General features: G+C 43.5%; 1 protein-coding gene across 1 annotated transcript in view; it reads left to right on the top strand.

Moving 5' to 3' along the window:
- SCAPER (S-phase cyclin A associated protein in the ER) overlaps positions 1-20,851 on the top strand; it is a 346,349-nt gene that overhangs the window by 193,315 nt on the left and 132,183 nt on the right. The window contains exon 19 of the mRNA XM_030889085.2: positions 486-601. Coding sequence (XP_030744945.1) covers positions 486-601 — 116 coding nt within the window. The remainder of the gene's footprint in view (positions 1-485; positions 602-20,851) is intronic.

Genomic DNA, 20,851 nt, shown 5'->3' on the forward strand with positions numbered 1-20,851 from the left:
GGCTTAAGTGGAGAGTAAATGTTTTGAGAACGATGAGGGCAATGAATGTACAAATGTGCTTTACACAATCGATGTATGTATGGGTTGTGATAAGAGTTGTATGAGCCCCTAGTAAAATGATTAAAAAAAAACTCTTGGCTCTTCCAGAGGTACCTGACTCTGTGTACACGTGTCCCCTTTTTTTTCCTCCTAGAGCACCTTTTGCTTATTCTCACGCTTGCTTGTCCTAACTGAAGTCCTTCTATTTGTGATCACTTCATTCATGTCATGCATTCGACTCTCAGCTTCCCTGGGAACAACCGTTACGTTACGTTTTCAGTGTTCAATGCTGTCGGCCCACCATTCCTAGCACTGAGTGAGCAGTGGAGAAGTGCTTGAAGAATCACTGGGCAAGCAGGATGTTTCAGACTGCAACCACATATTTCATTTGGGTATAATGTTATGCCTGGAGAGCCGGGCTAACCTCTGTTTGTATTTATGTCTAGAATGTGGCAGATCAGATCGCATTTCAAGTGGCTGGTGGATTAACAGCCGTTGAGCACATCCTTCAAGCAGTGGTCCCCGTCACCAATGTGAACACAGTTGCCCGAATTCCACCTAAGTAAGTATCGTTTTCTCATCCGTCTTCCACGTTTCATTTGTGAGTCATTTCTGCCCTGTGATTTCCATATGGGGGACCACAAGAAAATTGTATGTGTGTTCAGGCTTGAATAGCAAAAGCTTATACTTCCCTTTAGGGAGGAAAACAGAGGTGCTCAACTTCACTTAGAAAATTCAAATTGAGCCTAAAAGGCCCTATAAAGGAAATCTCTCTGAGTCTATGACTTGTTCTCATCCTCAGTCAAGAATTGATGAACTCCTGGGCAGCGCCAAATGCTTCCAGAAATTGAACAAAAAGGAATACAGTAGTAACGGAGAGCTAACTTTTTGTGTGTTGAACAAAGAAGAGGTGAGTCAGTCCATTAAGAAAGGCCTGAGCTATGAGATTTGGAAAAGTCCCTTGAAAACAGGAAGAGCAGTCTGAGGCCATAATTGCCCTAGTCTAGGTTCCCAGCCAAATTCCTGGGAACTCAACTGCACTTTGGTCTTTCACTGTAAACTGCTCCTCTAAGGAGGTCTACATTGCATTGACACCCGAGATCTGCTTGCTTATTCTCTCAGGTTATTCTTTGGTCTCTAGCTCTCTGAGATATTGGAGCATATAGCAATATTTTCGAAGTATGATATTCCTGAGTTATAACATGCACAAAGCCTGGAGACTTATCTGAATAGTTTTAATGAAACGTTTTGATGGAAGTCAACTTATATCAAAGAGAAAGCATGCATACTTCATGTTTATGTAGCCCAGTAACAAGGATGCTTCCTGTGCCTGTTGGATGCCATTGTTGTCTCTAGATGTCATCAGGTCGGTTCTGACCCCATAGCAACCCCAGGCTTAACAGAACAAAACCCTCCCCAGTCCTGTGCCATCCTCACGGTTATTCCTAGTCCTTGAGCCCCTTGCTGCAGCCACAGTGTAGATCCAGCTCACTGAGGGCCTTCCTCTTGTTCGCCACTCCTCTGTTTTACCGAGCAGGATGTCCTTCTCCAGGGACTGGTCTCTCCTGACAACACGTCCAAAGTGTGCAAGGTGAAGTCTTGCCATCCTAGCCTCGAAGAAGCACGCTGGCTGTAGTTCTTCCTAGACAGATTTGTTTGGATATAGTAGGGGGGAGGGGGGAGACGGGGGTTTGAACACTTCCACCCCCCTTGGGAAATATTTTGGTAAAATAGAAAAACCACTGGCTTTGGATTCTGACAAACCTGGGTTCTAATGTAATCTCTAGGCCTGACTTTGCTTGAGAGAATGTGGGCAAGTGCCTTAATCTCCTTGCAGCTATCTTCTCATGGGTGAAAACGAGGGTAATCACACTCATCTCACACTGCTGCGGTGGGCAGTTGAAATACTAAATAGGAGAGCACTTGGTATGCTATGAAGTGTGCTATAAATGTGGGTAGTAATAGTAGTCTTGCCTAACTGAAGATAGTTACCTGCTCAACACAAGCCATTTTGCATACAAACTTTTGAACACTGAAGTTAGCACAGGTTCCTGTACTGACGGAGCAGAGAGAGATGAATGAAGCAAGGTAGAGACACTCTCTTTTAGATAGCTCTCTTTAGGTAGCAGGCCATTGTAGGAAGCAGAGGTTTTTCTGATTCAAAAGAGTTGTTTGGTTGTTTGTTTTTAATCAAGAAGGACTTTATTTATAGTGTGTGGTTGAGCATGCCATCCTCACTCAGTATATTAATTGGCAGGCAGGCAGGAAGAATAATAAATATATGAGATAGGAAAGGAGATGGCATTTGATTCTTAGTAACTGTTAATCATTCATATTGTTCATCCTAAATGTGCTCAGTGTTTTGTTTGTTGGTTTTCTGGCAGCCTGCAGTGTGCATGGCACTAACCTGTCTAGCTCTAACCTAGGTGCCCGATGCTCACAAGCTTCTTCTGTCTGTGTGCACAGGGCATCTTGAGCTGGTGCTCGGCTTGCCTTTCCTTTAGGGGACCAGAGAGGTTCTCACAGCGCCTGGCAAGACCTATGCAAGAGTTGTTGTTCCTGTGTGCGTCTTTCAAGTAGAGGGTCGCCCTCGTGGGCTGGGTAGAACTGCCCCGGGGGGCTCCGAAGGCTGTCGTCCTGCCTCACTGTCCTCTGCCCTGTGAGTGCTGAGTGGGGAACTGAGCAGCTGAGCACTTACCTGTTATATATGCCGCCTGGGCTCCTCCTAAGCAAGAATTAAAAGCCCCCTTTTTAGGAAAGCTCTGGAATTTTGAGAGTCCAAAGTGGGACCCTTCTAATGAGCACTGGCTAACACCAAATCGAGGAGTGAGAACCTTTGTTTTTTTGAGGAGTGAGAACTTGTACCTTCATCCCCCCTTAGGCCAACCAATGTATGCGTTCTAGCTGGCACTGTTCGCTGGGCGCAGGAGGCATCTAGCCTTGCTGCTAATAATTCTCCTGTACCGAGCATCTTCAGCCTCAAGATGATGACTCCTCTTGACTTGTTCAGAGACAGACAAGAAGAAGAGTCCCTAGTTTACATTTAGATGTAGAATCACAGCGCACTAGTAGACACAGGGCAGTGGCTTCGTTCTCATCTCCTTCCATCCACGCACCTGCACGGGCCTTGCTCACCTGCACACGCACCACGTCACTCCCTTTGCCCGCCTCCAGCCTCAATCTTTCTCCCGTTTTCCTTGGTGGGCTCTCGCCTCTGTCTGATGAGCTCCTCCACCACCTTAGCTCAGCCTCTGTGCCTTCTTGGCTCCTGCATAGAGAGGCTGGTTTTGACTACCCTTCATTAGTTAATTTTCTTCAGAGATAACTAGCACAGGGTTTGAGAAGTTTAGACCACAGTCACCATATGCATCTTCTGCAACAGTTACCGTGTGCATCAGCAGGTGTCCTGGATGATAGCCCTCGCCTCTGTGCTGTCCGTGTGAGTGGATAAGCCAGCTAGCCCCCGTTCTCCCCCCTAACCGCCCCGCCCCGCCTGCCTGCCTTGTCACTCCAGGAGCACACGGGTCCCCTTGCCTATGTGAAGCCTTTCATCAGGTGAAGTTACGCAAAGAGAAGAAATAATGACCATGAATTGATATGAGGAAATTTTTTATACCAAATAGCACCTACAATAGCTGAACGTCTTGTGCTCACAGCCACAGTCCAAAGCCACCGTGGCTTGATGCTGAGAAGCTGAGTCTGCTTCCCGGAGGAGTCGGCTGTGTCGTGCTCATTGCTGAGTGAGTCGTAGCAGCTCACTGGAAAACAAATGCAGTGCTTGTCTAGCTCGGCCCCTCTTGGTCAAGGCCAGCGTCCTCTAGATTTCTGTCAGTTAATAAGAGCAGGTACTGCTGCAGCGCTTTCTTCAGAGAGACTCGATGTCCCTGGAACTTGCAAAAGGCAGGAGCTACCTGTCCCTCAGTAGTGTCCTATAATTACTGCTAAATAACTTGCTGCAAGCGAATTGTGCTCCCCATCATTTAAAATAAAACAAAACGACATTACGTTTAGAATTTTACCCATTTGTGAAATTTTAAATCTCTGCAACTTTCTGAATGTTGAGTGCATCGTTCGGCCTGTGTCAGAGACAAGGAAAGCCCGTAGAGCAGCTGAGTCTTGTTGGTTTTCTTTGAGATGACTTCGTCAGAATGTACCTTTCCAGAGTCAGCTTACTGAACAAATGGGCGCCAGTAAAACAGTCTTCAGCATCAGACAGTGCGAGATATGACAAAATAATAATTTATAAATTATCAAGGGTTCTTAAGGGAGGGGGAAAAATGAGGAGCGGATGACAGGGTCTTCGGTGGAGAGCAAATGTTTTGAGAATGATGAGGGCAATGAATGTACAAATGTCCTTGGCACAATTCATGTATATATGGATTGTGATAAGAGTTGTACGAGCGCCCAATAAAATGATTTTTTTTTAAAAGATAGAAGAAAAAATAAAAATAAAAAGAAGTAAAAAAAAAAAAAAAAGGAAAACAGTCTTCGATGCCAAGAAAGATCACCTAAAGCAAGACAATGTTCATTTCATGTTGTGCCTGCCTTGGGGAAGGCTCGTGTTATTCTGCCTCCGAACTTTAATGGAGGAACACAAGTACAGAAGAATGAGTGACGTATATTCTAGCCTTTTCTTTGACTTAGGCTACTATGAGTTGTTTGACAGAGCGTTGAGTGTTTGGAAATAATGGCACTTTGTCATTTCCTTTGGGCATAAAGAATGCCCCATGTTATGTCAATACGATGGATCTGCTGTGACTTGAGGCTGCAACCCACATGGCATGTTGTGTTTGTATAGCACATTTACATAGTAACGGTGATCATAAAGTGCGCATTGCCTCCCACGGGCACTCCATTCCTGCAGGCACTGTTCAGGCAGTTGGAGATGTCGTACTTCCCAGAGAGGCCAACACATGTTTGGGGCCATCAAAAGTGGTCTCTGAGTGGTCCCAAGGACAACACAGTAACCAGTGGTTAACTTTTCAGGGTACTTCAGCTTGTTCTGTTGGGGAACTAATCCAGCCGCTGGTTCTTCTTGTCCACCACTGTTCTTCTGAAAGACTTTTAGATGAAAAGTAGTTATGCTTTTTATATGAAAGTCATCTCATAAACAGCAAAGTAGAGCACGTGGTACAATTGACAAGATCTGGAGTCAGATGATGTGGGCTTAACTCCTGGCTTTCCATTTATGACCTAAACAACCTTGGGCCAAGCTACTGGTCATATCGGTGCCTCAATTAAATGGTGAGACTAATAACCATCCCTAGGGCTGCTGTGAGAATTAGAAAGGCGTGTGGTTTTGTTCCTTGCACAAATTACTTGGTTAACGAATCGGTTTTTGCTGTTGGTATTGCTTTGCCCATACATTATACTACTGAATTGTCGAGTTTTCAGTTCCTAAATCTTTGTCCCTTGGGCTTCTAAAAGCTGTCATCTATTCATTTCACTCACACATTTGTTTTGGGTCTCCTTGTTGTTGTTATTTTACCCCACATCTAACCTTCATCCTGGTAAATGTTAGCCCTTCCTGTCAAGATCCTTTGTGCAGCCTGACATAGGCCTCTGGTTTAATTTTGGTGTTCTCAAAACCTTGTGCCAGGCTGAAAGTTGGCCTCTAGAACTTAAGTACCTGCATCTCAATCAGTGAAAAAGTACCACGCCGGTTGGAAAACAGTTCAATTTAAGGCCTCATTGTACATTGTCTTACTAACTTCTCCGCATCTTGTGCTGTCCTCTCCCCACCTAGATTGGAAATCTCTCTGCTCAGAGACCGGAGTAGGTACCTTGTTTGGGAGCCATATGGCAGCTGAGCAGACATTGTTGGAACTCATGGATGAATTCTCTCTCTATGGGATACTACATCCGATGCTTGACTGTTGATTTAACAACAGGATGCGATCTCAGACCAAAGAGGGGCTGCCTGATTTTCACCACTCTGTTAGCTGGAATTTAGATGATTTTGTTTGGAATCGCACCTTTAATTGTCTGTGGATTAGTGAGTCCATCATGTGTCAGCAATCGCTGCTTACTCAGAAGACTAGACAGAGGCTGTGCTGGAGCTGTATCCTTAGCTGACTTTTAGACGCAGAGCACGTAGTCGGCTCCCTTTTTAATCTGTGATGAAAAAGAGTAGATCTTCCCCTGCTGTAGCCCTTATGACGTGTGCTTGTTCATAGCAAACAAACTTAGGGTTGCAGCTTTTTACTCGACAGGACATGTGTAATCAAACAGCACTATGCAGGTAAAGCAATCATCATTGACTGTAATAGACAAATAAATCCAGACTATGGAATGATGTGCTGTGGGGTGTTGCTTCTAGAAAGATCATTTACATCACGGTACCACAGATGCATTCTCCAAAGTAAAATAAAGAGTGTGTTCTTCTGTGGCGTCTCCACCCCACTTGGCAGGGTTGCATTGACTTGCCCTTCGAGTTGGTGAGGAGACAGAAACTAACATCTATTGGGCATGTCCTCAGTGCTGGCCACCGTGTCAGATGCTCCTCACTGTCACCAGCCACCATGTGTGTGGCCCACTGCCAAAATGAGCGGGCTGGGTGGCCTGGGATTCCTAAGGCAATCATATTGGGGGCATGACTGCAGCCTGAGAGAGCCACGATGCCCCCTTTGAAAGAGTGTTTATCCTTTGCAAGAGGCAGAGAGAAAGTTCAGAATTGCTCTCCCAAGCCTGGTGAGGTTCTGCCCCCCAGGATTCTTCTGGGTTTTATGGCCTTTATAAGGCAGATGGAGGCTGAAGCAGTTTGTCTTCTAGTGGGAAAGAGTTTCCATTGCGTTCTGGAGCAGCCAAAGGGTCTAGGGACTCTAGTCTTTGATGCCCCCAGGAGCTGTCTTCTAGGGATTCTGCTCTTGGGAACCGTTGTAAGTACCCAGGGGCATGGGGATGTGATAGCCCATCTAGGAACCATTCACAGCAGACTTGTCCTTGGGGCTCTTACAGCCCTGCAGAATGAGATGCTTTAAACTCTTAACAGTTGAGGCAGCATTGCCTCTGTAAGAGCCACCCTGGTGGTCCACAGACTGCATGGAAGACCACATGTTTGGCTCCGTTGCCAGTGTATGCAGACTTGGTTTCCTGAACAGTCTGACCTCTTCTGCTCCGTAGCTCGGGCTACTGCTTCTTTTGTTTAACATCGCATTGTGGTTTGAGTAAAAGTCTACCCAGCAAATGAGTTTCCCTTTCAAGACTGTGTCCACCTTTCAGCTCATGACGGGCTGGCAGTCTCCTCAATGTAACGCCACGCTCCTCCTTTCTTGTCTGGCTTCCCCTCTCCTCCCCCTCTTCTTCCTGCCCCCCCACCCCCACCCCTGGGGTCTTTTAAGCCTGTTGCTCTGAGGAAGACTTTGCTCGCCCTGTTCCTTCCTGTCTTCATGCAGCTCAATGGTCCTTACTCTGGTTCTGGACTTCTATGACCCTTCTCTTCGGGACTCATTCCCGTTAAGTCTCTGCTGCTTTCTTCCGTTTGCAGACTGCCGGTTTTCACCTGGAGCTACCTTCTCTCCCCTTTCATCCTTCCTCTTGGCTTAGCAAGTTCACCTCAGCGCCCTTCCTTTGGGCTGCTTCCTTCTTTCAGGATGTTCCGAGTGCCCCGGCTGTCGTCACTGCACCCATGCCGTCTCTAAGCGGCTCCATAGGGCATGCTGCCCTCAGCAGACATTGCTGATTAAAGCAAGAAGTAGACGTTCTGTGTGAGAGCACCAATTCATTCATCAGTTGCCAATGTAGTCCTTGTTCCCCAACCTAAAAAAAGTTCAGGTAGGCCATCCCAGTGTCTCACAGGAATTTCAGAACTCGTTTCAATTACTGCTTTCTTAGGTATTTGAACTTGAAAAATCATGTGGCGTAATACCTGATGTGGCCTTTCCAGGGCTTACATTCACTCTAAGTGCAGCAGGACTAACCAAGGCTGTTTGGGAAAAAAGGGGACAACCAGACCTGCTTCATGAGCGAGAAGGGGGCTGGAAATGAAGAGGGTCCCGGCCACAGAGCCGGCATTGTTCTTGCCCCTTCCTGAGGGCTAGTGGTTCATTTTCTCCTGGATTCATATGAAAGTTCCCAATAGCCTTACAATAAACAGTGCTTTCTGCTGGAACTATTTGGACTGAATTTCTGCCCCTTCCCAACAAAAGAGGCTGAAACTTTTGACTACAAATACGAAGGATCTATTTAACTCCAGATTGAAACAAAACGACTTGAGTGTGCTCCAGAGCCTTCCTTATAACCTGGAGGTTGTTTTTCCAAATGCTCTCATCTCAAGAAGCACCGAGCGCCTGTCTGCAGTTTTCTGCTGGAACGCAGAGAGAAAGCACGCTGACGGGCTTCTCCATAAGCATTCAGTGTTGTTCCAACTAGCTGAGGCTGGCTGAGCTTCCCACTTTTCTACTAACCTGTTTGGGGACTCTGGGTAGATTTAATGATGTACGTTATATTTGCTGTCTCTGGATTCTAAGGTGTAAACTCACTTAAAAGCAGCATAATATAGAGAGTTCACCTTCAGAATAAAAAAGTGGGAAAGTGTTTATTATGCACAGTGCTTTAAAAAGAATGCGAAAGTTCTTAAAGAACAAATGATTCCTATTCTGTAGCTTGATTTTTTTTGTCACCTCTCAAGTGTTACTTTATTGGGAGCTGTTGAGTCCTACATTGATTACCTCATCGTTGACTTTATAATGAGGACATAGTTTGAGACCCAATAGCATTGTCTTCTGCGTCTAAATAATGGAAGAGGATTTCCCCCCCCAGAATGCTGCCCTCTCAGAGGCTACCTCTCAACTTTTTAATAGAAACTGAGTTTGTGTACGTGGAGCTTCATCATTTCATGGATTTAAAATTTTTTATTTAAAAAGTCCATTTATTAGGTCTTAAGTGGGACCTTAAGTGGGACAAGATAACTTTAGAGATTTATCATCTAGAGGAGGGAGACCATTAACCCGAGGTCATGATGGTGTCCCAAGGTTTGCTGAGATACAGAAGTTTAAAAAAGACATGGGAGGTCAAAGAAAACGGTCACAGAACGTGATTGGCAGTGGTCCATTTTTTGTTTTTTTGTTGTTGTTTTTTCTGAAAATTGAAGTCTGTTGCCTATTTTGAAGGGGAAGTTACTATGTTTAGAAGGTCAGAAAACTCCAGGCACGATTATCCACACCCATACCTCCCCTCCCCATCCTATTCCTGGAGCCTTGGTTGCCTTGTGTGCCAGGTGTTGGGCTGCTGACTGCACAGATCAGCGGTTCAAAACTACCAGCTGCTCCACAGAGAACGATGAGGCTGTCAGGTTGTCTGCTTCCTTCCGTACAGACACTGTCTGGGGTCGTCAGGAGTCAGAATCGGTTGGACGGCCGTGGGGTCCCCCCGCCTGGCACACTGAGGTACGCAAGTCTGGTTTCAGAGCATCTCCCCACCCTTACTCCCTCATCTCTCTCTGCATTCACCAGGGGCAGCTGCTTTACCTGTGGTGCCTGTACTGCTATGAAAGAGGAAATTACACTACAAGTTTGGGGGACATGTTTTCAGTCTGGAGACTTTTCTCCTAGCCCAGAGTAAGCTGGCCTTTCCTTCCCATTTACAAAGCTCTGAGGTAATATTTGGTTGGCTGAACATTTGTGCTTGCTTTCGAAAATCTTTGACTTGGACTCGCCTGTGAAATCACTCTGGGGACATTACAACTTATCGGAGGCTTGCTGGCCACTTCCTTTGCACTTACGCCTTCTCCACGGACTCATTCTTGTCTAGCCCAGCTATTGATTCAGGGATCAGCATATTGCCTTATTGAAAATCACAATCCACGTTGTTCTACAAGCATCATGGTTCTCTGCCTTGCTATTTGAGGCCCTGGAAATGCAGATCGCTCTGGTGTTTCCAAATTGATGCATTCCAATGGTTATAAAGCAAATTTCTCTTTGGTGAATCTAGCTGTCTTACTCATTTCCTTGCTAGAATCGGTAACATATTTCTATGGAGACAGTGTCACTAGGTGTAGAGCCGGTGGCCAACTCCTTTGGCCTGTGTGTCAGGAGGGGTTGTCTAGAGAAGCAAATACAGAAACTCTCATATATGTATAAAAAAGAGTTTATATTAAGAAGTATTTGTAGTTCAATTACGTCAAGTTGAATTGTACAGTTGCTTCCACAATCAGTTTCCAAACATACTTTTTCTTCCTGGACTCCTTCACATCATCTCCCTTGTACCACCACCACCCTCTGTATCACCCCCACCCCCCACGCCACTAAAACCCTGATTGGACTTGTAGTCCCTGTAGGTTGATCAATCCTGGGTTTCATTTACTGAAAAACAGAGAACACAACTTCAAGAGGGTGACCCCCAATGACATAACAGCTCCGAGGTACACCCTAATATGCACAAACAAAATAAAATAATGTCCGTCACAGGTTTGCCGGAATAATACATATCTTAATACAGCACAATTCAGATTAATGTGATTTGAACTCTGGAGTGATATGATATATGTACTAACTCCAAATTAAATGTAAATTTATAAAAACATAGCTCCTGGAATGGGTTTGGGCTTGCACTAAATCCTAGAATCAACTTAAGAACTGTTAGGTCATACATCATGACCTTGCTCGATACTCGTCCTCAGGAAGGGAACACAGAAGATACGGGTGCTATAGCAAAATGTGGTCAAGAAATGAGATGATGCCCGGCTATCAGATCAAATAACGTCTGAGTCTTAAAGGCATGTCTCCAAACAAGCAGTTACCTGAGTGAGATGTCAACTGAGTTCACGTGGAAGAAGCACACCATCATCAGACACCAAAGGATTATAAATCATATCATCTGAAGTCAAAGGAAGGGTTAGTATCAGAGTCTAAATTGTGAGAATCTGGATTGCAGAAGGCTATAGATGACAGTGGGATCCCAAGATGCATTTGTGGGAACTACATAGGAAACAAGCCCCTGGTGAACTCCCTCTATTCACAATGGAGGGATGGAAAGAACAGGGCCACTAAACAGAGGACATTGGAGAGATTTGGATAGAAGATCAAAGGCATAAAGCTGACTTGAACAGTTAAAACGTTGTCAGTTGATCCCCTCTGATGTATGATGGTCCTGATTTGCTTTTCAACATTTTCTGTATTTTTGTTTTGTTTTGTTTTTGTTTGTCCTTATTAGGATGTATCTCAGAGGTGTTATGTCATTGGAGGTTCCCTCTTGAAGTTGTGTTATGTTTCTCTGTTTTTCAGTGAATGAAACCCAGGACTGATGAACCTACAGGGACAACAATAGAGTCAGGGTTTCGGGGGGACAGATACAGTGGTGATGGGGTAAAAGGGAGATGATGTCAAGGGGTCTAGGAAGAAAGAGAATGTTTAGAAACTGATTGTGGTAGCAACTGTACAATTCTGCTTAATGTGATTGAACTATGGAGTGATATGATATATGTATTAACTCCCAATTAATAATAAAATCTTTAAAATAAAAAAGTAATTCTATCTATCAAGAAAGCATTCCAGCCCAGTTCAACTCAAGTCCATAAGGCCAAAACCAGTCTATAAGTGCCTCTTCGAACTCATGTAGCCACATGCAATGTTGCAGAATGCAGGAAGACGACAGGCCGGTGGGTGCAAAATTGTCTGGATCCACTAGCAGCAGTAACATCTCCAGGGCTCTGGCAGCAACCAGGGAAGGCAGAGAGAGCAGGGGAGTTTCCCAGGGCCCTCCTTGTGAGAAGGCCACACTCACAAGGAGTCACCATCAGGCTGCCCTGATTGACAGGTTGAATACCACCCCATACACTTTTATACATCTCCAAATTGACATGAAATGATGTTGCTGCCAGTGTGAGAGGCGGTGGGATGTGGCCGAGTCTGACTGAAAACCCTGGCAGGCACGCTCAGAAGCGTGGAGCACTCTCCTAACTTGGGGCCTCTCATCGTTTGCTACCATGGCCTTTAATTCTTGAAGAGTACTGACCTAGGATGTGGATTGTAATACCACATTTTATATATACATATAGCATTTAAGATATTTTTGTTTTGTTTAAGATCATTTTATTGGGGGCTCTTACAGCTCTTATAACAATCCATACATCAACTGTATCAAGCATATTTGTACATAGGTTGCCATCATTATTTTCAAAACATTTACTTCCTGTTCGAGCCCTTGGTATCAGCTCCTTTTTTTCCCCTCTCTCTCCCCTCCCACCCTCGTGACCCGTTGATAAATTATAAATTATTATTATTATTTTCATTTCTTACATTTAAGGTATTTGAAGCCAAAAATTATTTCTGCAAATGTGCTCACTTCTTTACTAGGTTAATTTTAGAATTCAAGCCAGAAACACTTGTATTTATAATTAGAAAAAAAGGGAATAAATGCACTAATGGATTAAACTCAGCTTTAGTGTTCAAATCTCAGCTTGGCCAATGTCGGATGGCACCATAGTCTCATTCATGCAGAAAGTGGGGAAAGAGTCCAACCGTGGAGTTGCTGTAAATATGCAATGCAAACATGGATGAGGGAGCTCTGTGGAAGGTCATGCTCTAGCATGCCTTAGAACCCCATATTTCTCAGTGGGGTGGGGGAAGTGGGCAGGGCAGGGAAATAACAGGTCGGGCAGAATCTGAGATTGGCCTGCACTTGGCAAGGTGTGTGGTATCCTTGACCCACCCAGCTAGGTACCAGCAGAAGCCACCCATCATTTTGACAGACAAATATGCGGTTGCACATCTCCAAATGCTGTACGACCTGTACAGCCTTGTACGACCCTCAGTGTGAACTGCACACTGCTCAGTAGAGTTGTGGAGATAAATAAAGCATTGCCCCGACCATCCTGGGGCGTACTCCTCTGAGGGTGCCAGACGCGGGGAAAGTAACGCACTGAGGAAGTACAGCCCAAGGACAGACCTAGCACAGTGGATGGAGTGACTGTCAGAAAAGGGCACAGGTCCTCTCTTAGAAGATGTACCATCTAAGCGGGGTCTGAAAGACTGAGTTGAGGTCTTCCCTGCCTACCAGAGGAGGAAGACGCTCCTCCTGGACACGCCCGGGGCCTGCCATGGAGGATGTCCTTGGGGAACTGTCAGCACTTGGCTGCCACTTAGAAGATGAAATGCCCTAACAAGAAAAAGAATACTACAACACTGTGAGAAAATGTCAGAAGTGTGTAGATTTGATGATTGGGCCAAGAGGATTAACTCAGGTAAAAGATTATTCCTTCTTCATTTTTTAATTTTTCAGGGGGAAGTTCACATCTGACTTATTCATCCATCTTTCTATTATTGTTGCCACACTAGCATGACTTAAACCCTAACACTTGTCCTATTTAATAAAATAATTCAGTCACTTAACCAATTTTTAATGTCGTGTACTCAGCAGCTTTTTTAATACATATTTTGGGTAAAAGATGAATAAGAAAGGGGAACCTTTCTGTAGGAGGGGTTCTGAGCCCCTGCAGAACACTTGGCACTAAGATACAGAAGTCACAGCACTATTTAATATTCAGAGGCTTTTGCGTGTCTTCACCAAAGTGTCACATAAATGGACCCAGCACCTTAAAGAGCTTGATCATTCACTGTTGGTCATCGGGTTGACAGGAGGGACTGAGTGCTCTCTCCTGTACCCGCTTGCCTACGTGGTGTCATCAGACAGAGAGGTATTATCAGGGTGCAAGTGTTTGTTGATTTTTTTTCCTGTGCCACAGGTTGTATGATTGTCATTTTCTGAGAGCTTATGTCATGGTTGGGAGACTAAGGCTAATCAGCAGAATATTAGTCTACACTACACCGCAAAACAAAATTTAATTATTTAAGATGTTAGCAGAAAGTGCTATTTAGTTCAAAATTTGCATCTCTAGGGCTCTTTGCTTGCCTCGCTGAAAAATCTGAGTGCTCCAGATGGTGATGGTATGTGAACATTTACGTTCACTATTTGAATCAAAGGAGAATTTCATGAACATTTTATACAAATCCCATCATGGTGAGTTGCTGTTTTTTTAAATTTTAGTGTTTTCCAATTGGTGGTTGAGGTATTATTTGGTGACTTGGGTCTCAGTTTCAGTGTGTGGTTTCTCTGGTGCGGGTTATTGGCATGATGTACATGATCCACACAGGGCATGCCCCAGAGACTTCTCTCCACCCAACATAAGACCTTCTTACTCCCACTCCTGCTGAGTCAGGTCCCTTCGCAGCAACCCTATAGGACGGAGTGGGACTGCTCCTTATGGCTTCTGATGCCATGGATCTGCATGGAAGCATTCCCATATGTAGTTCTCCCATGGAGCAGTTATCTGGTGTGTGAGTCTGTGTAGACTAGAGAAACAAGTGCATGGACACACATATGTGTGTAAGAAAGAGGTTTCTATACAAGAGCAATTGAACATTGAGAAAACATCCCAACCCAGTCCAGTCCAAGGCCATCAGTCTGATATTAGCCCGTATGTCCGATACCAGTCTATAAAGTCCTCTTCAGACTCACAAAACACATGCAATGATGCCAAATGCAGGACAATCACAAGCCAGTGGGTAGAAAGTCTTTGGGTCCAGTGGCGTTGTAAGCATCAGTGCTCGCAGGGGTCTCTCTGTGGCTTCTCCGGCTTCAGAGGTCTGGTTGCATCCATGTGGCTTGTCTTCTGCAATGTCTCCCAGGGAATGGCAGAGAGAGTTGTCTTCTGCCTCCAAGGAGGAAGTACCAGATTTCCCAGAATTCTCAGGAGAAGGCCATGTCCACAGAAGTCTCATTGACTAACTCCAGATTGACAGCCTAGACTCCATCCCTACACTCTGAATCCTTAAATCGACATCAGATTAGATGACTACCGCATCTGGTGAGTTCGAGCCACTATCCTTTTGGGTTCGCAGCCCAGTGGTTGACCCACTATATCACTAGGTCTCCTCCTAGAAGCCTAAGGACCAAACGTGAGCATGAGGCTCTGACCTAACAGAAATTGGGAAAGGCAGGCCAAAAATCACATGTACAGTTGACCCTGGGACAACCAAGATTTGAGCTGTGTGGGGCTACTTACAAACGGATGTTTTTTGAAGGCCATGACATGTGACACTAATCATATCCATGAGAGCAGTTCGTATCTTCATTAAACTGCATATCACAGTGAAAAGTGATCTGGTGTAGTCCTGCTTACTTTTCAGTTGGGGTTAGTGCAATACCATAAACTGGGATCCACACAAAGTGCCAAGAGATACTGGAAGTGCTGCTAAGAAGCACAGAAAAGTCATGTTATTAAAAAGACAATTTGGGTGGAGGGTGGGGGATGGGGGGCTGATACCAAGGGCTCAATAGAAAGTAAATGTCTAGAAAATAATGATGGCAACCTATATACAAATATGTTTGATGCAGTTGATGTATGGATTGTTATAAGAGCTGTAAGAACCTCCAATAAAATTATCTTTTAATTTCAATAAAAGAAGAAAAGTTGAGTTGCTTGATATTTCCTATAGACTGAGGTCTGTGGCTACGGTTTACCTGTTTCAAGATGAATGAATCCAGCATAAGGACCATTGTAAAAGGATGGATGGGTGGACGGATAGAAGGAAAGAAGGAAGGAAGGAAGGTGTCACAATTAATCCTCACTTGAAAGAAATTTAAGCCCACTTCTGTCTAGTCCATTCTGACTCCTAGGAACCCCCTATGACAGAGAGAATGTCCCCCTCAGACTTCCAAATCTCCAAATCTTTACAGAAGCAGAAAGCCTCAACTTTCTCCCAAGGAGAGGCTGGTGCATTCAAACTGCCAACCTTGCAGTTATCGACCCAACTTGTAATCCACTACTATACCAAGTGGATGTAAATTATATGCATCATTGAATCACAACTCAGTGTAATAATGACAAATAGCTGTTACATCAGACATCGTGTTCTACCACATAACCTTTTAATAACACCAAGATTAATTTTTAAATTAAATATCTTTCTAATTATAGTGATTCTCCCAAGGAAGGTATAGAACAATTATCAAAAGATGCTGAAGATTGCACTTTTTAAAAAAGGCTTTATTCTAGAGTCAAAAATGCTGCTTGTATGTTGGCGCAGTATTACACTGTATTTTAATCAACTGTTCCTTTTAACAGGAGGCTATCACTGGTGACATTTAGTGTTGTCAAAAGTTACCTACGGATTTTCAACTGTTTGGGGGGTTGGCACCACTAATCCCCGTGTTGTTCAAGGGGTAAATTGTATATAGTCAAGGGAGATCTAAAGATGATGGCATAAAAGAAAAAAAAAGATGATATTTATATTTTAATCTTAAATACCCTCTCAAGGCCCAAACCCAGGTGGCAAAGATGAGTAAATGCATCCTGGGATTTACTATAGTAACAGGTAGACATCAGGGAGCTAGAGGCTGGTACCACCTCAGGGGTCACTACATCAGAGGTCCTCCACAGACATCAGTAAAAAGTCAGTGCCAAGAACACAGCCCATCCTTAATATACTGTGTTTTATTTCTAGGCAGAATTATATTAATACCATTCTGAATAGCTGTGTTTAGATGAAGGTTTACTAAAAATGAACCACTTTCCCCAAGACAATAAAAGTTTTAAAAATTGTCTTGTAAGCTAATTAGCTAGAGTGATTGATAAATCGTCATCTCCATTTGACATATTGAGGCATTTTGCTTGTGTCTCAGAAGGCTCTACAGAGATAGTTACAGTCGACAGCTGTTGTGCCACTAATAAGATTAAAGTAAAGAAATTAGCTGCGTTGACTTTAATCTGCTATTTAACACTGCAAGCCACCTGGGGTCTTCTCTAGAGCCTACGTGTCTTCATTGTGAATTTAAAATTACATAACCAGAGCCTACTTTAGAACATAGCTAACGATTTACTAATCGTAACTGCCTTGTTCTTAACAAATTTATGTTAGCAGTAAAGGCAATAATGTGCTAGCACTAAAGTTTAAAATTAATTCAGTGTATTAATTTGATGCTTACCCTTCATTGTTAAACTTGTTATTGTAATCTTTGAAACATAACACTCTCTCAACAGGAGGTTAATTTGAGGAAATGCAGCACATCTAATTAGGCTGGGGCTTAAAATATATATGGTTCCCCATCTAAAATTAGAATATATCCCTGTAGAATAATTAAATTACCAATTTTGTTTCTACCCGACTGAAGATGGTTTTATGCCTCTCTTGGAAGTACCATTATAATTAGGACAATGCTTAATTTTAAAATTAATTTTAGTGTTATTAAAATGTTACATTGCAGAATATGATGTGTGATGTAATGGCCATCTGTGAGTATTACATTGAGGTTTAAGTCAAATGCAAGTGTCGGACACATGTAATTTACCTCCACCCGGGGCAGATTGGTTGGTCAGCATGCACTCCTGGTATCCCTTGGTGACCCGGTCTTGAGCTGAGATTTGCTGCTCCAGGATGTTGGCTCTCCCCTCTCTCCTCACCACTGACCCCAGTGCTCAGGAAGTACAAAGGAGAGGAACAGAAAATTCACCATGAATGTGCAGTCAGCAACACTGGAAAGAAACTGGAGAAAAAGAGAACTTTTAGATTGAAACGATTTAAAAAGGAATGGACAAGACTAAACTATACTTCTAGGACTACATGCTTAGATGTTAAAAAACCAACACCGAACTCACTGCCGTTGGGTCAACGCTGACTCATAGTGACCCTCTGTGGGTTTCCAAGACTGTAACTGTTTCTGGGAGTAGAAAGTCCCGTCTTTCTCTCTCGGAGCTGCTGGTGGTTTTGAACTGCTGACCACAGGGATCTCACCCCAGCACATATGTGACCACTACACCCCAGGACTCCCTCCTATGAAAATCTGGCAAGTGGTGACTCTTGGCATCAGGATCATGGCTACTTTGGAGGGCAGGTGCTATAAGTGGGATGAGAAAAAGGGGTGGAACGCCTCTGGCCAGCAGAGCTCAAGGAGCTGGGTGTTAGCTACAAGAGTGTTTTTCTTTTGATAAACTCACTATATACGCTATACATTTTTAATGTGGTCTTCTATATCTGTATGTTACTTTATAATTTTTAAAAGCCTTTGAAAAAAGAATATATTACTCTTAAGGTCAAGACTAATGGCTGATACTTTTGTTACCCACTACACTTAGCAGAAGGAGCCCAGGTGGTGTGGTGGATTATGAGTGGGGCTGCTGCCTGCAAGTCAGCAGTTCAAAATCACCAACTGCTCTATGGGGAAAAAGTGAGGCTTTAAACTCCCGTAAAGGGCTACAGTCCTGGAAACCCACAGGGACAGTTCTGCCCTGTCTTTGGGGTTTCTAAGAGTTGAACTCATTTCATGGGCAGTGAGTGAGTGATACTGAGCACAGGACCTGGGCATAAGCAGATGCCCAGTAAACAGGGATTGAATAAACAATTACTTAATACCATAATAATTTAACTCACAGAATCAGTACTTTAAGTTATAGCATCTCTCAAATGAGAAACCTAATTTAATAGCTTTTATAGGCATTAATCTTTGCCAGTATATTTTATATAAAGTAATTCAAACAATGTAATTTTCAATTTCAAAAATTTCTTAATTTATTCCAAAACATTCCAATTCTTTCCTTCTCTTTTTCTTCTGCTCTTGGGTCTGGAATTTAGTTCTCTTGGCTATGAAAAATAAGATTTCTTTGATACTGAGCATAAGCGTGGCTTGGCTAAGAATAAATCTGCTTGATCAAATTCAAGTGCGTGTTGAATAGAATCGTAGAGAGTGTGGTTGATCTGCGCGTTAAGGTAATCCACGGTAGTCCACTTTTGTGTGGTCTGCTTGAAACAAGGAAGATACGTGTCCCCTTGTTGAGCACCTACCGTGAGTTGAACGTGGCACGGTGCCTTGGGAGGGTTCCAGAAGGGTGGCTCTGGCAAGAACTGGCACAGGAGTCACTTCTCTGGTTTTGTAACTGAACTGAGTTCTGAGTGATTTGATCATGTAAATGTCGGCCTCTAGAACAGAACGTGCAACTTTCTGGTGGGTCATATTCTGTGAGAGGACTCCTCACTCGGTTGGGACCACTTAGGATACTCAAGCTCACAGAGAAGCTGGATCTCCCTAGTTTCAAATCCTTCTCTTTTTTTTATGATAAATGATGCAAACAGTTTGCACCCAATTTCTTTTTTTTTACACATATAAAAATGTTTATTTTGAAAAGGATGATGGCAACTTATGTCATGTGTGCTTGACACAATGGATATATGGATTGTTAGAAGAGCTGTAAGAGCCCCCAATAAAGTGATTTTTAAAAAAGCATTGGAACTGGTAAATGTTTTATAAAAAACACACACACAATTTTTTAAAAGATAACGAATGTTTTGAAACTCTCTTGTATATTAGGTGTTCTAAAATTATTACTGAGCTAAATTACATTTATGGATGAAATTCAGAATCTGAATTATTACAGTTTTGTCTTATGGTAGCTTTGACCTATCTTTCTTTCTTTTTTTTTTTTTTTAAACATTTTCTTAGGGGCTCATACAACTGTTAGCGCAATCCATACACACAGCAATTGTGCAAAGCGCATTTGTACATCATTCTCAAAACATTTTCTCTCCACTTAAACCCCCGGCATCTTTTTTAGTGATATCTACAGAACCTATTTTAGTTTGGAGCTTTAAAGAGACAAAGCATAATTTGAAGAGGAGCGGGTGCATACAAACTATATATTATGTATCAAATGCTTCCTGCAAGCCAAAAAAATTGTAAACTTATGATGTGCATTGAGCACTGATTCAACATTCAGTTCCGATTTACCTAAGATATTGGTCAAACTCTAAGGCTGGATGTTCTGCTTTAGTGTAGAGCAGTGGTTCTCAACCTTCCTAATGCTGTGACCCTTTCATACAGTTCCTCATGCGGTGGTGACCGCCCCCGAACCATAACATTGTTTTTGTTGCTACTTCATCACTGTCATTTTGCTATTGTTATGAATCATCATGTGAATATCTGATATGCAGGATGTGTTTTCATTGTTACAAATTGAACATAGTTAAAGCCTAGAGATGATTCACAAAAACAACATGTCATTCTATATTGTGAACTATTTCTTTCTAATGACAAATAAGTGAAATGTTGTCTTGAAGCATGGTGTAGCATGGGTAACAAACAGTCTTCACGTCGGGTACTCGTAGGTGGGCGTATCTGCATGTGGGCGGACCCGCCTAGAGAGGGATAGAGAAGTGGTGTCTTGGTTCCTAAGACCATCCGAAAGATGTGTTTTCCAATGGTCTTAAGCAACCCCTGTGAAAGGCTCGTTCAACCTCCAAAGGGTTCGCAACCCACAGGTTGAGAACCACTAGTCTAGATTACCTTCTTTTCCTCAAACTAATTCACCATCAAAATTAGCCAAACTAATTCTCCCAATTGTGCTTTCAGTTTTGAAAGCATCTGCCCCTTTTCTAAGGTGGCCTGGTGGCGTAGTGGTTATACTTTGGGCTGATAACTGCAAGGTCAGTGGTTTGAAACCACCAGCTGCTCTGCAGGAGAAAGACAAGGCTTTCTACTCCCATCAAGAGTTGCAGTCTTGGGAACCCACTCCCTCCCTCACTCGCTGCCAATGAGTCAATGCTGATGCATTGTGACCCCTGTAGGTTTCCAAGACTGTAATAGTTTACAGAGAAGGAAGGCCAAGTTTTTCTCCCTGGAAACCCACAGGGGCAGTTCTATCAGGTCACTATGAGTTGGCATCAACTCAATGGCAGTGGGCAAGTGTCCCTTTCCTACATTTATCCCTGTCAGGTCAATCTGTTTCTTATGCAAGAGCCAAGACAGAAGCCAATGACATTTCCACCGTTCTCTCTGCATGCAATTATAGTTCTCAAACTCCAGTACGTCTCCCTACTTGGTGGTA

The sequence above is a fragment of the Echinops telfairi genome, unplaced genomic scaffold (genome assembly GCF_000313985.2).
Source record: "Echinops telfairi isolate 266 unplaced genomic scaffold, ASM31398v2 ScPeMD7_7475;HRSCAF=8513, whole genome shotgun sequence".
NCBI classification, from domain to species: domain Eukaryota; kingdom Metazoa; phylum Chordata; class Mammalia; order Afrosoricida; family Tenrecidae; genus Echinops; species Echinops telfairi.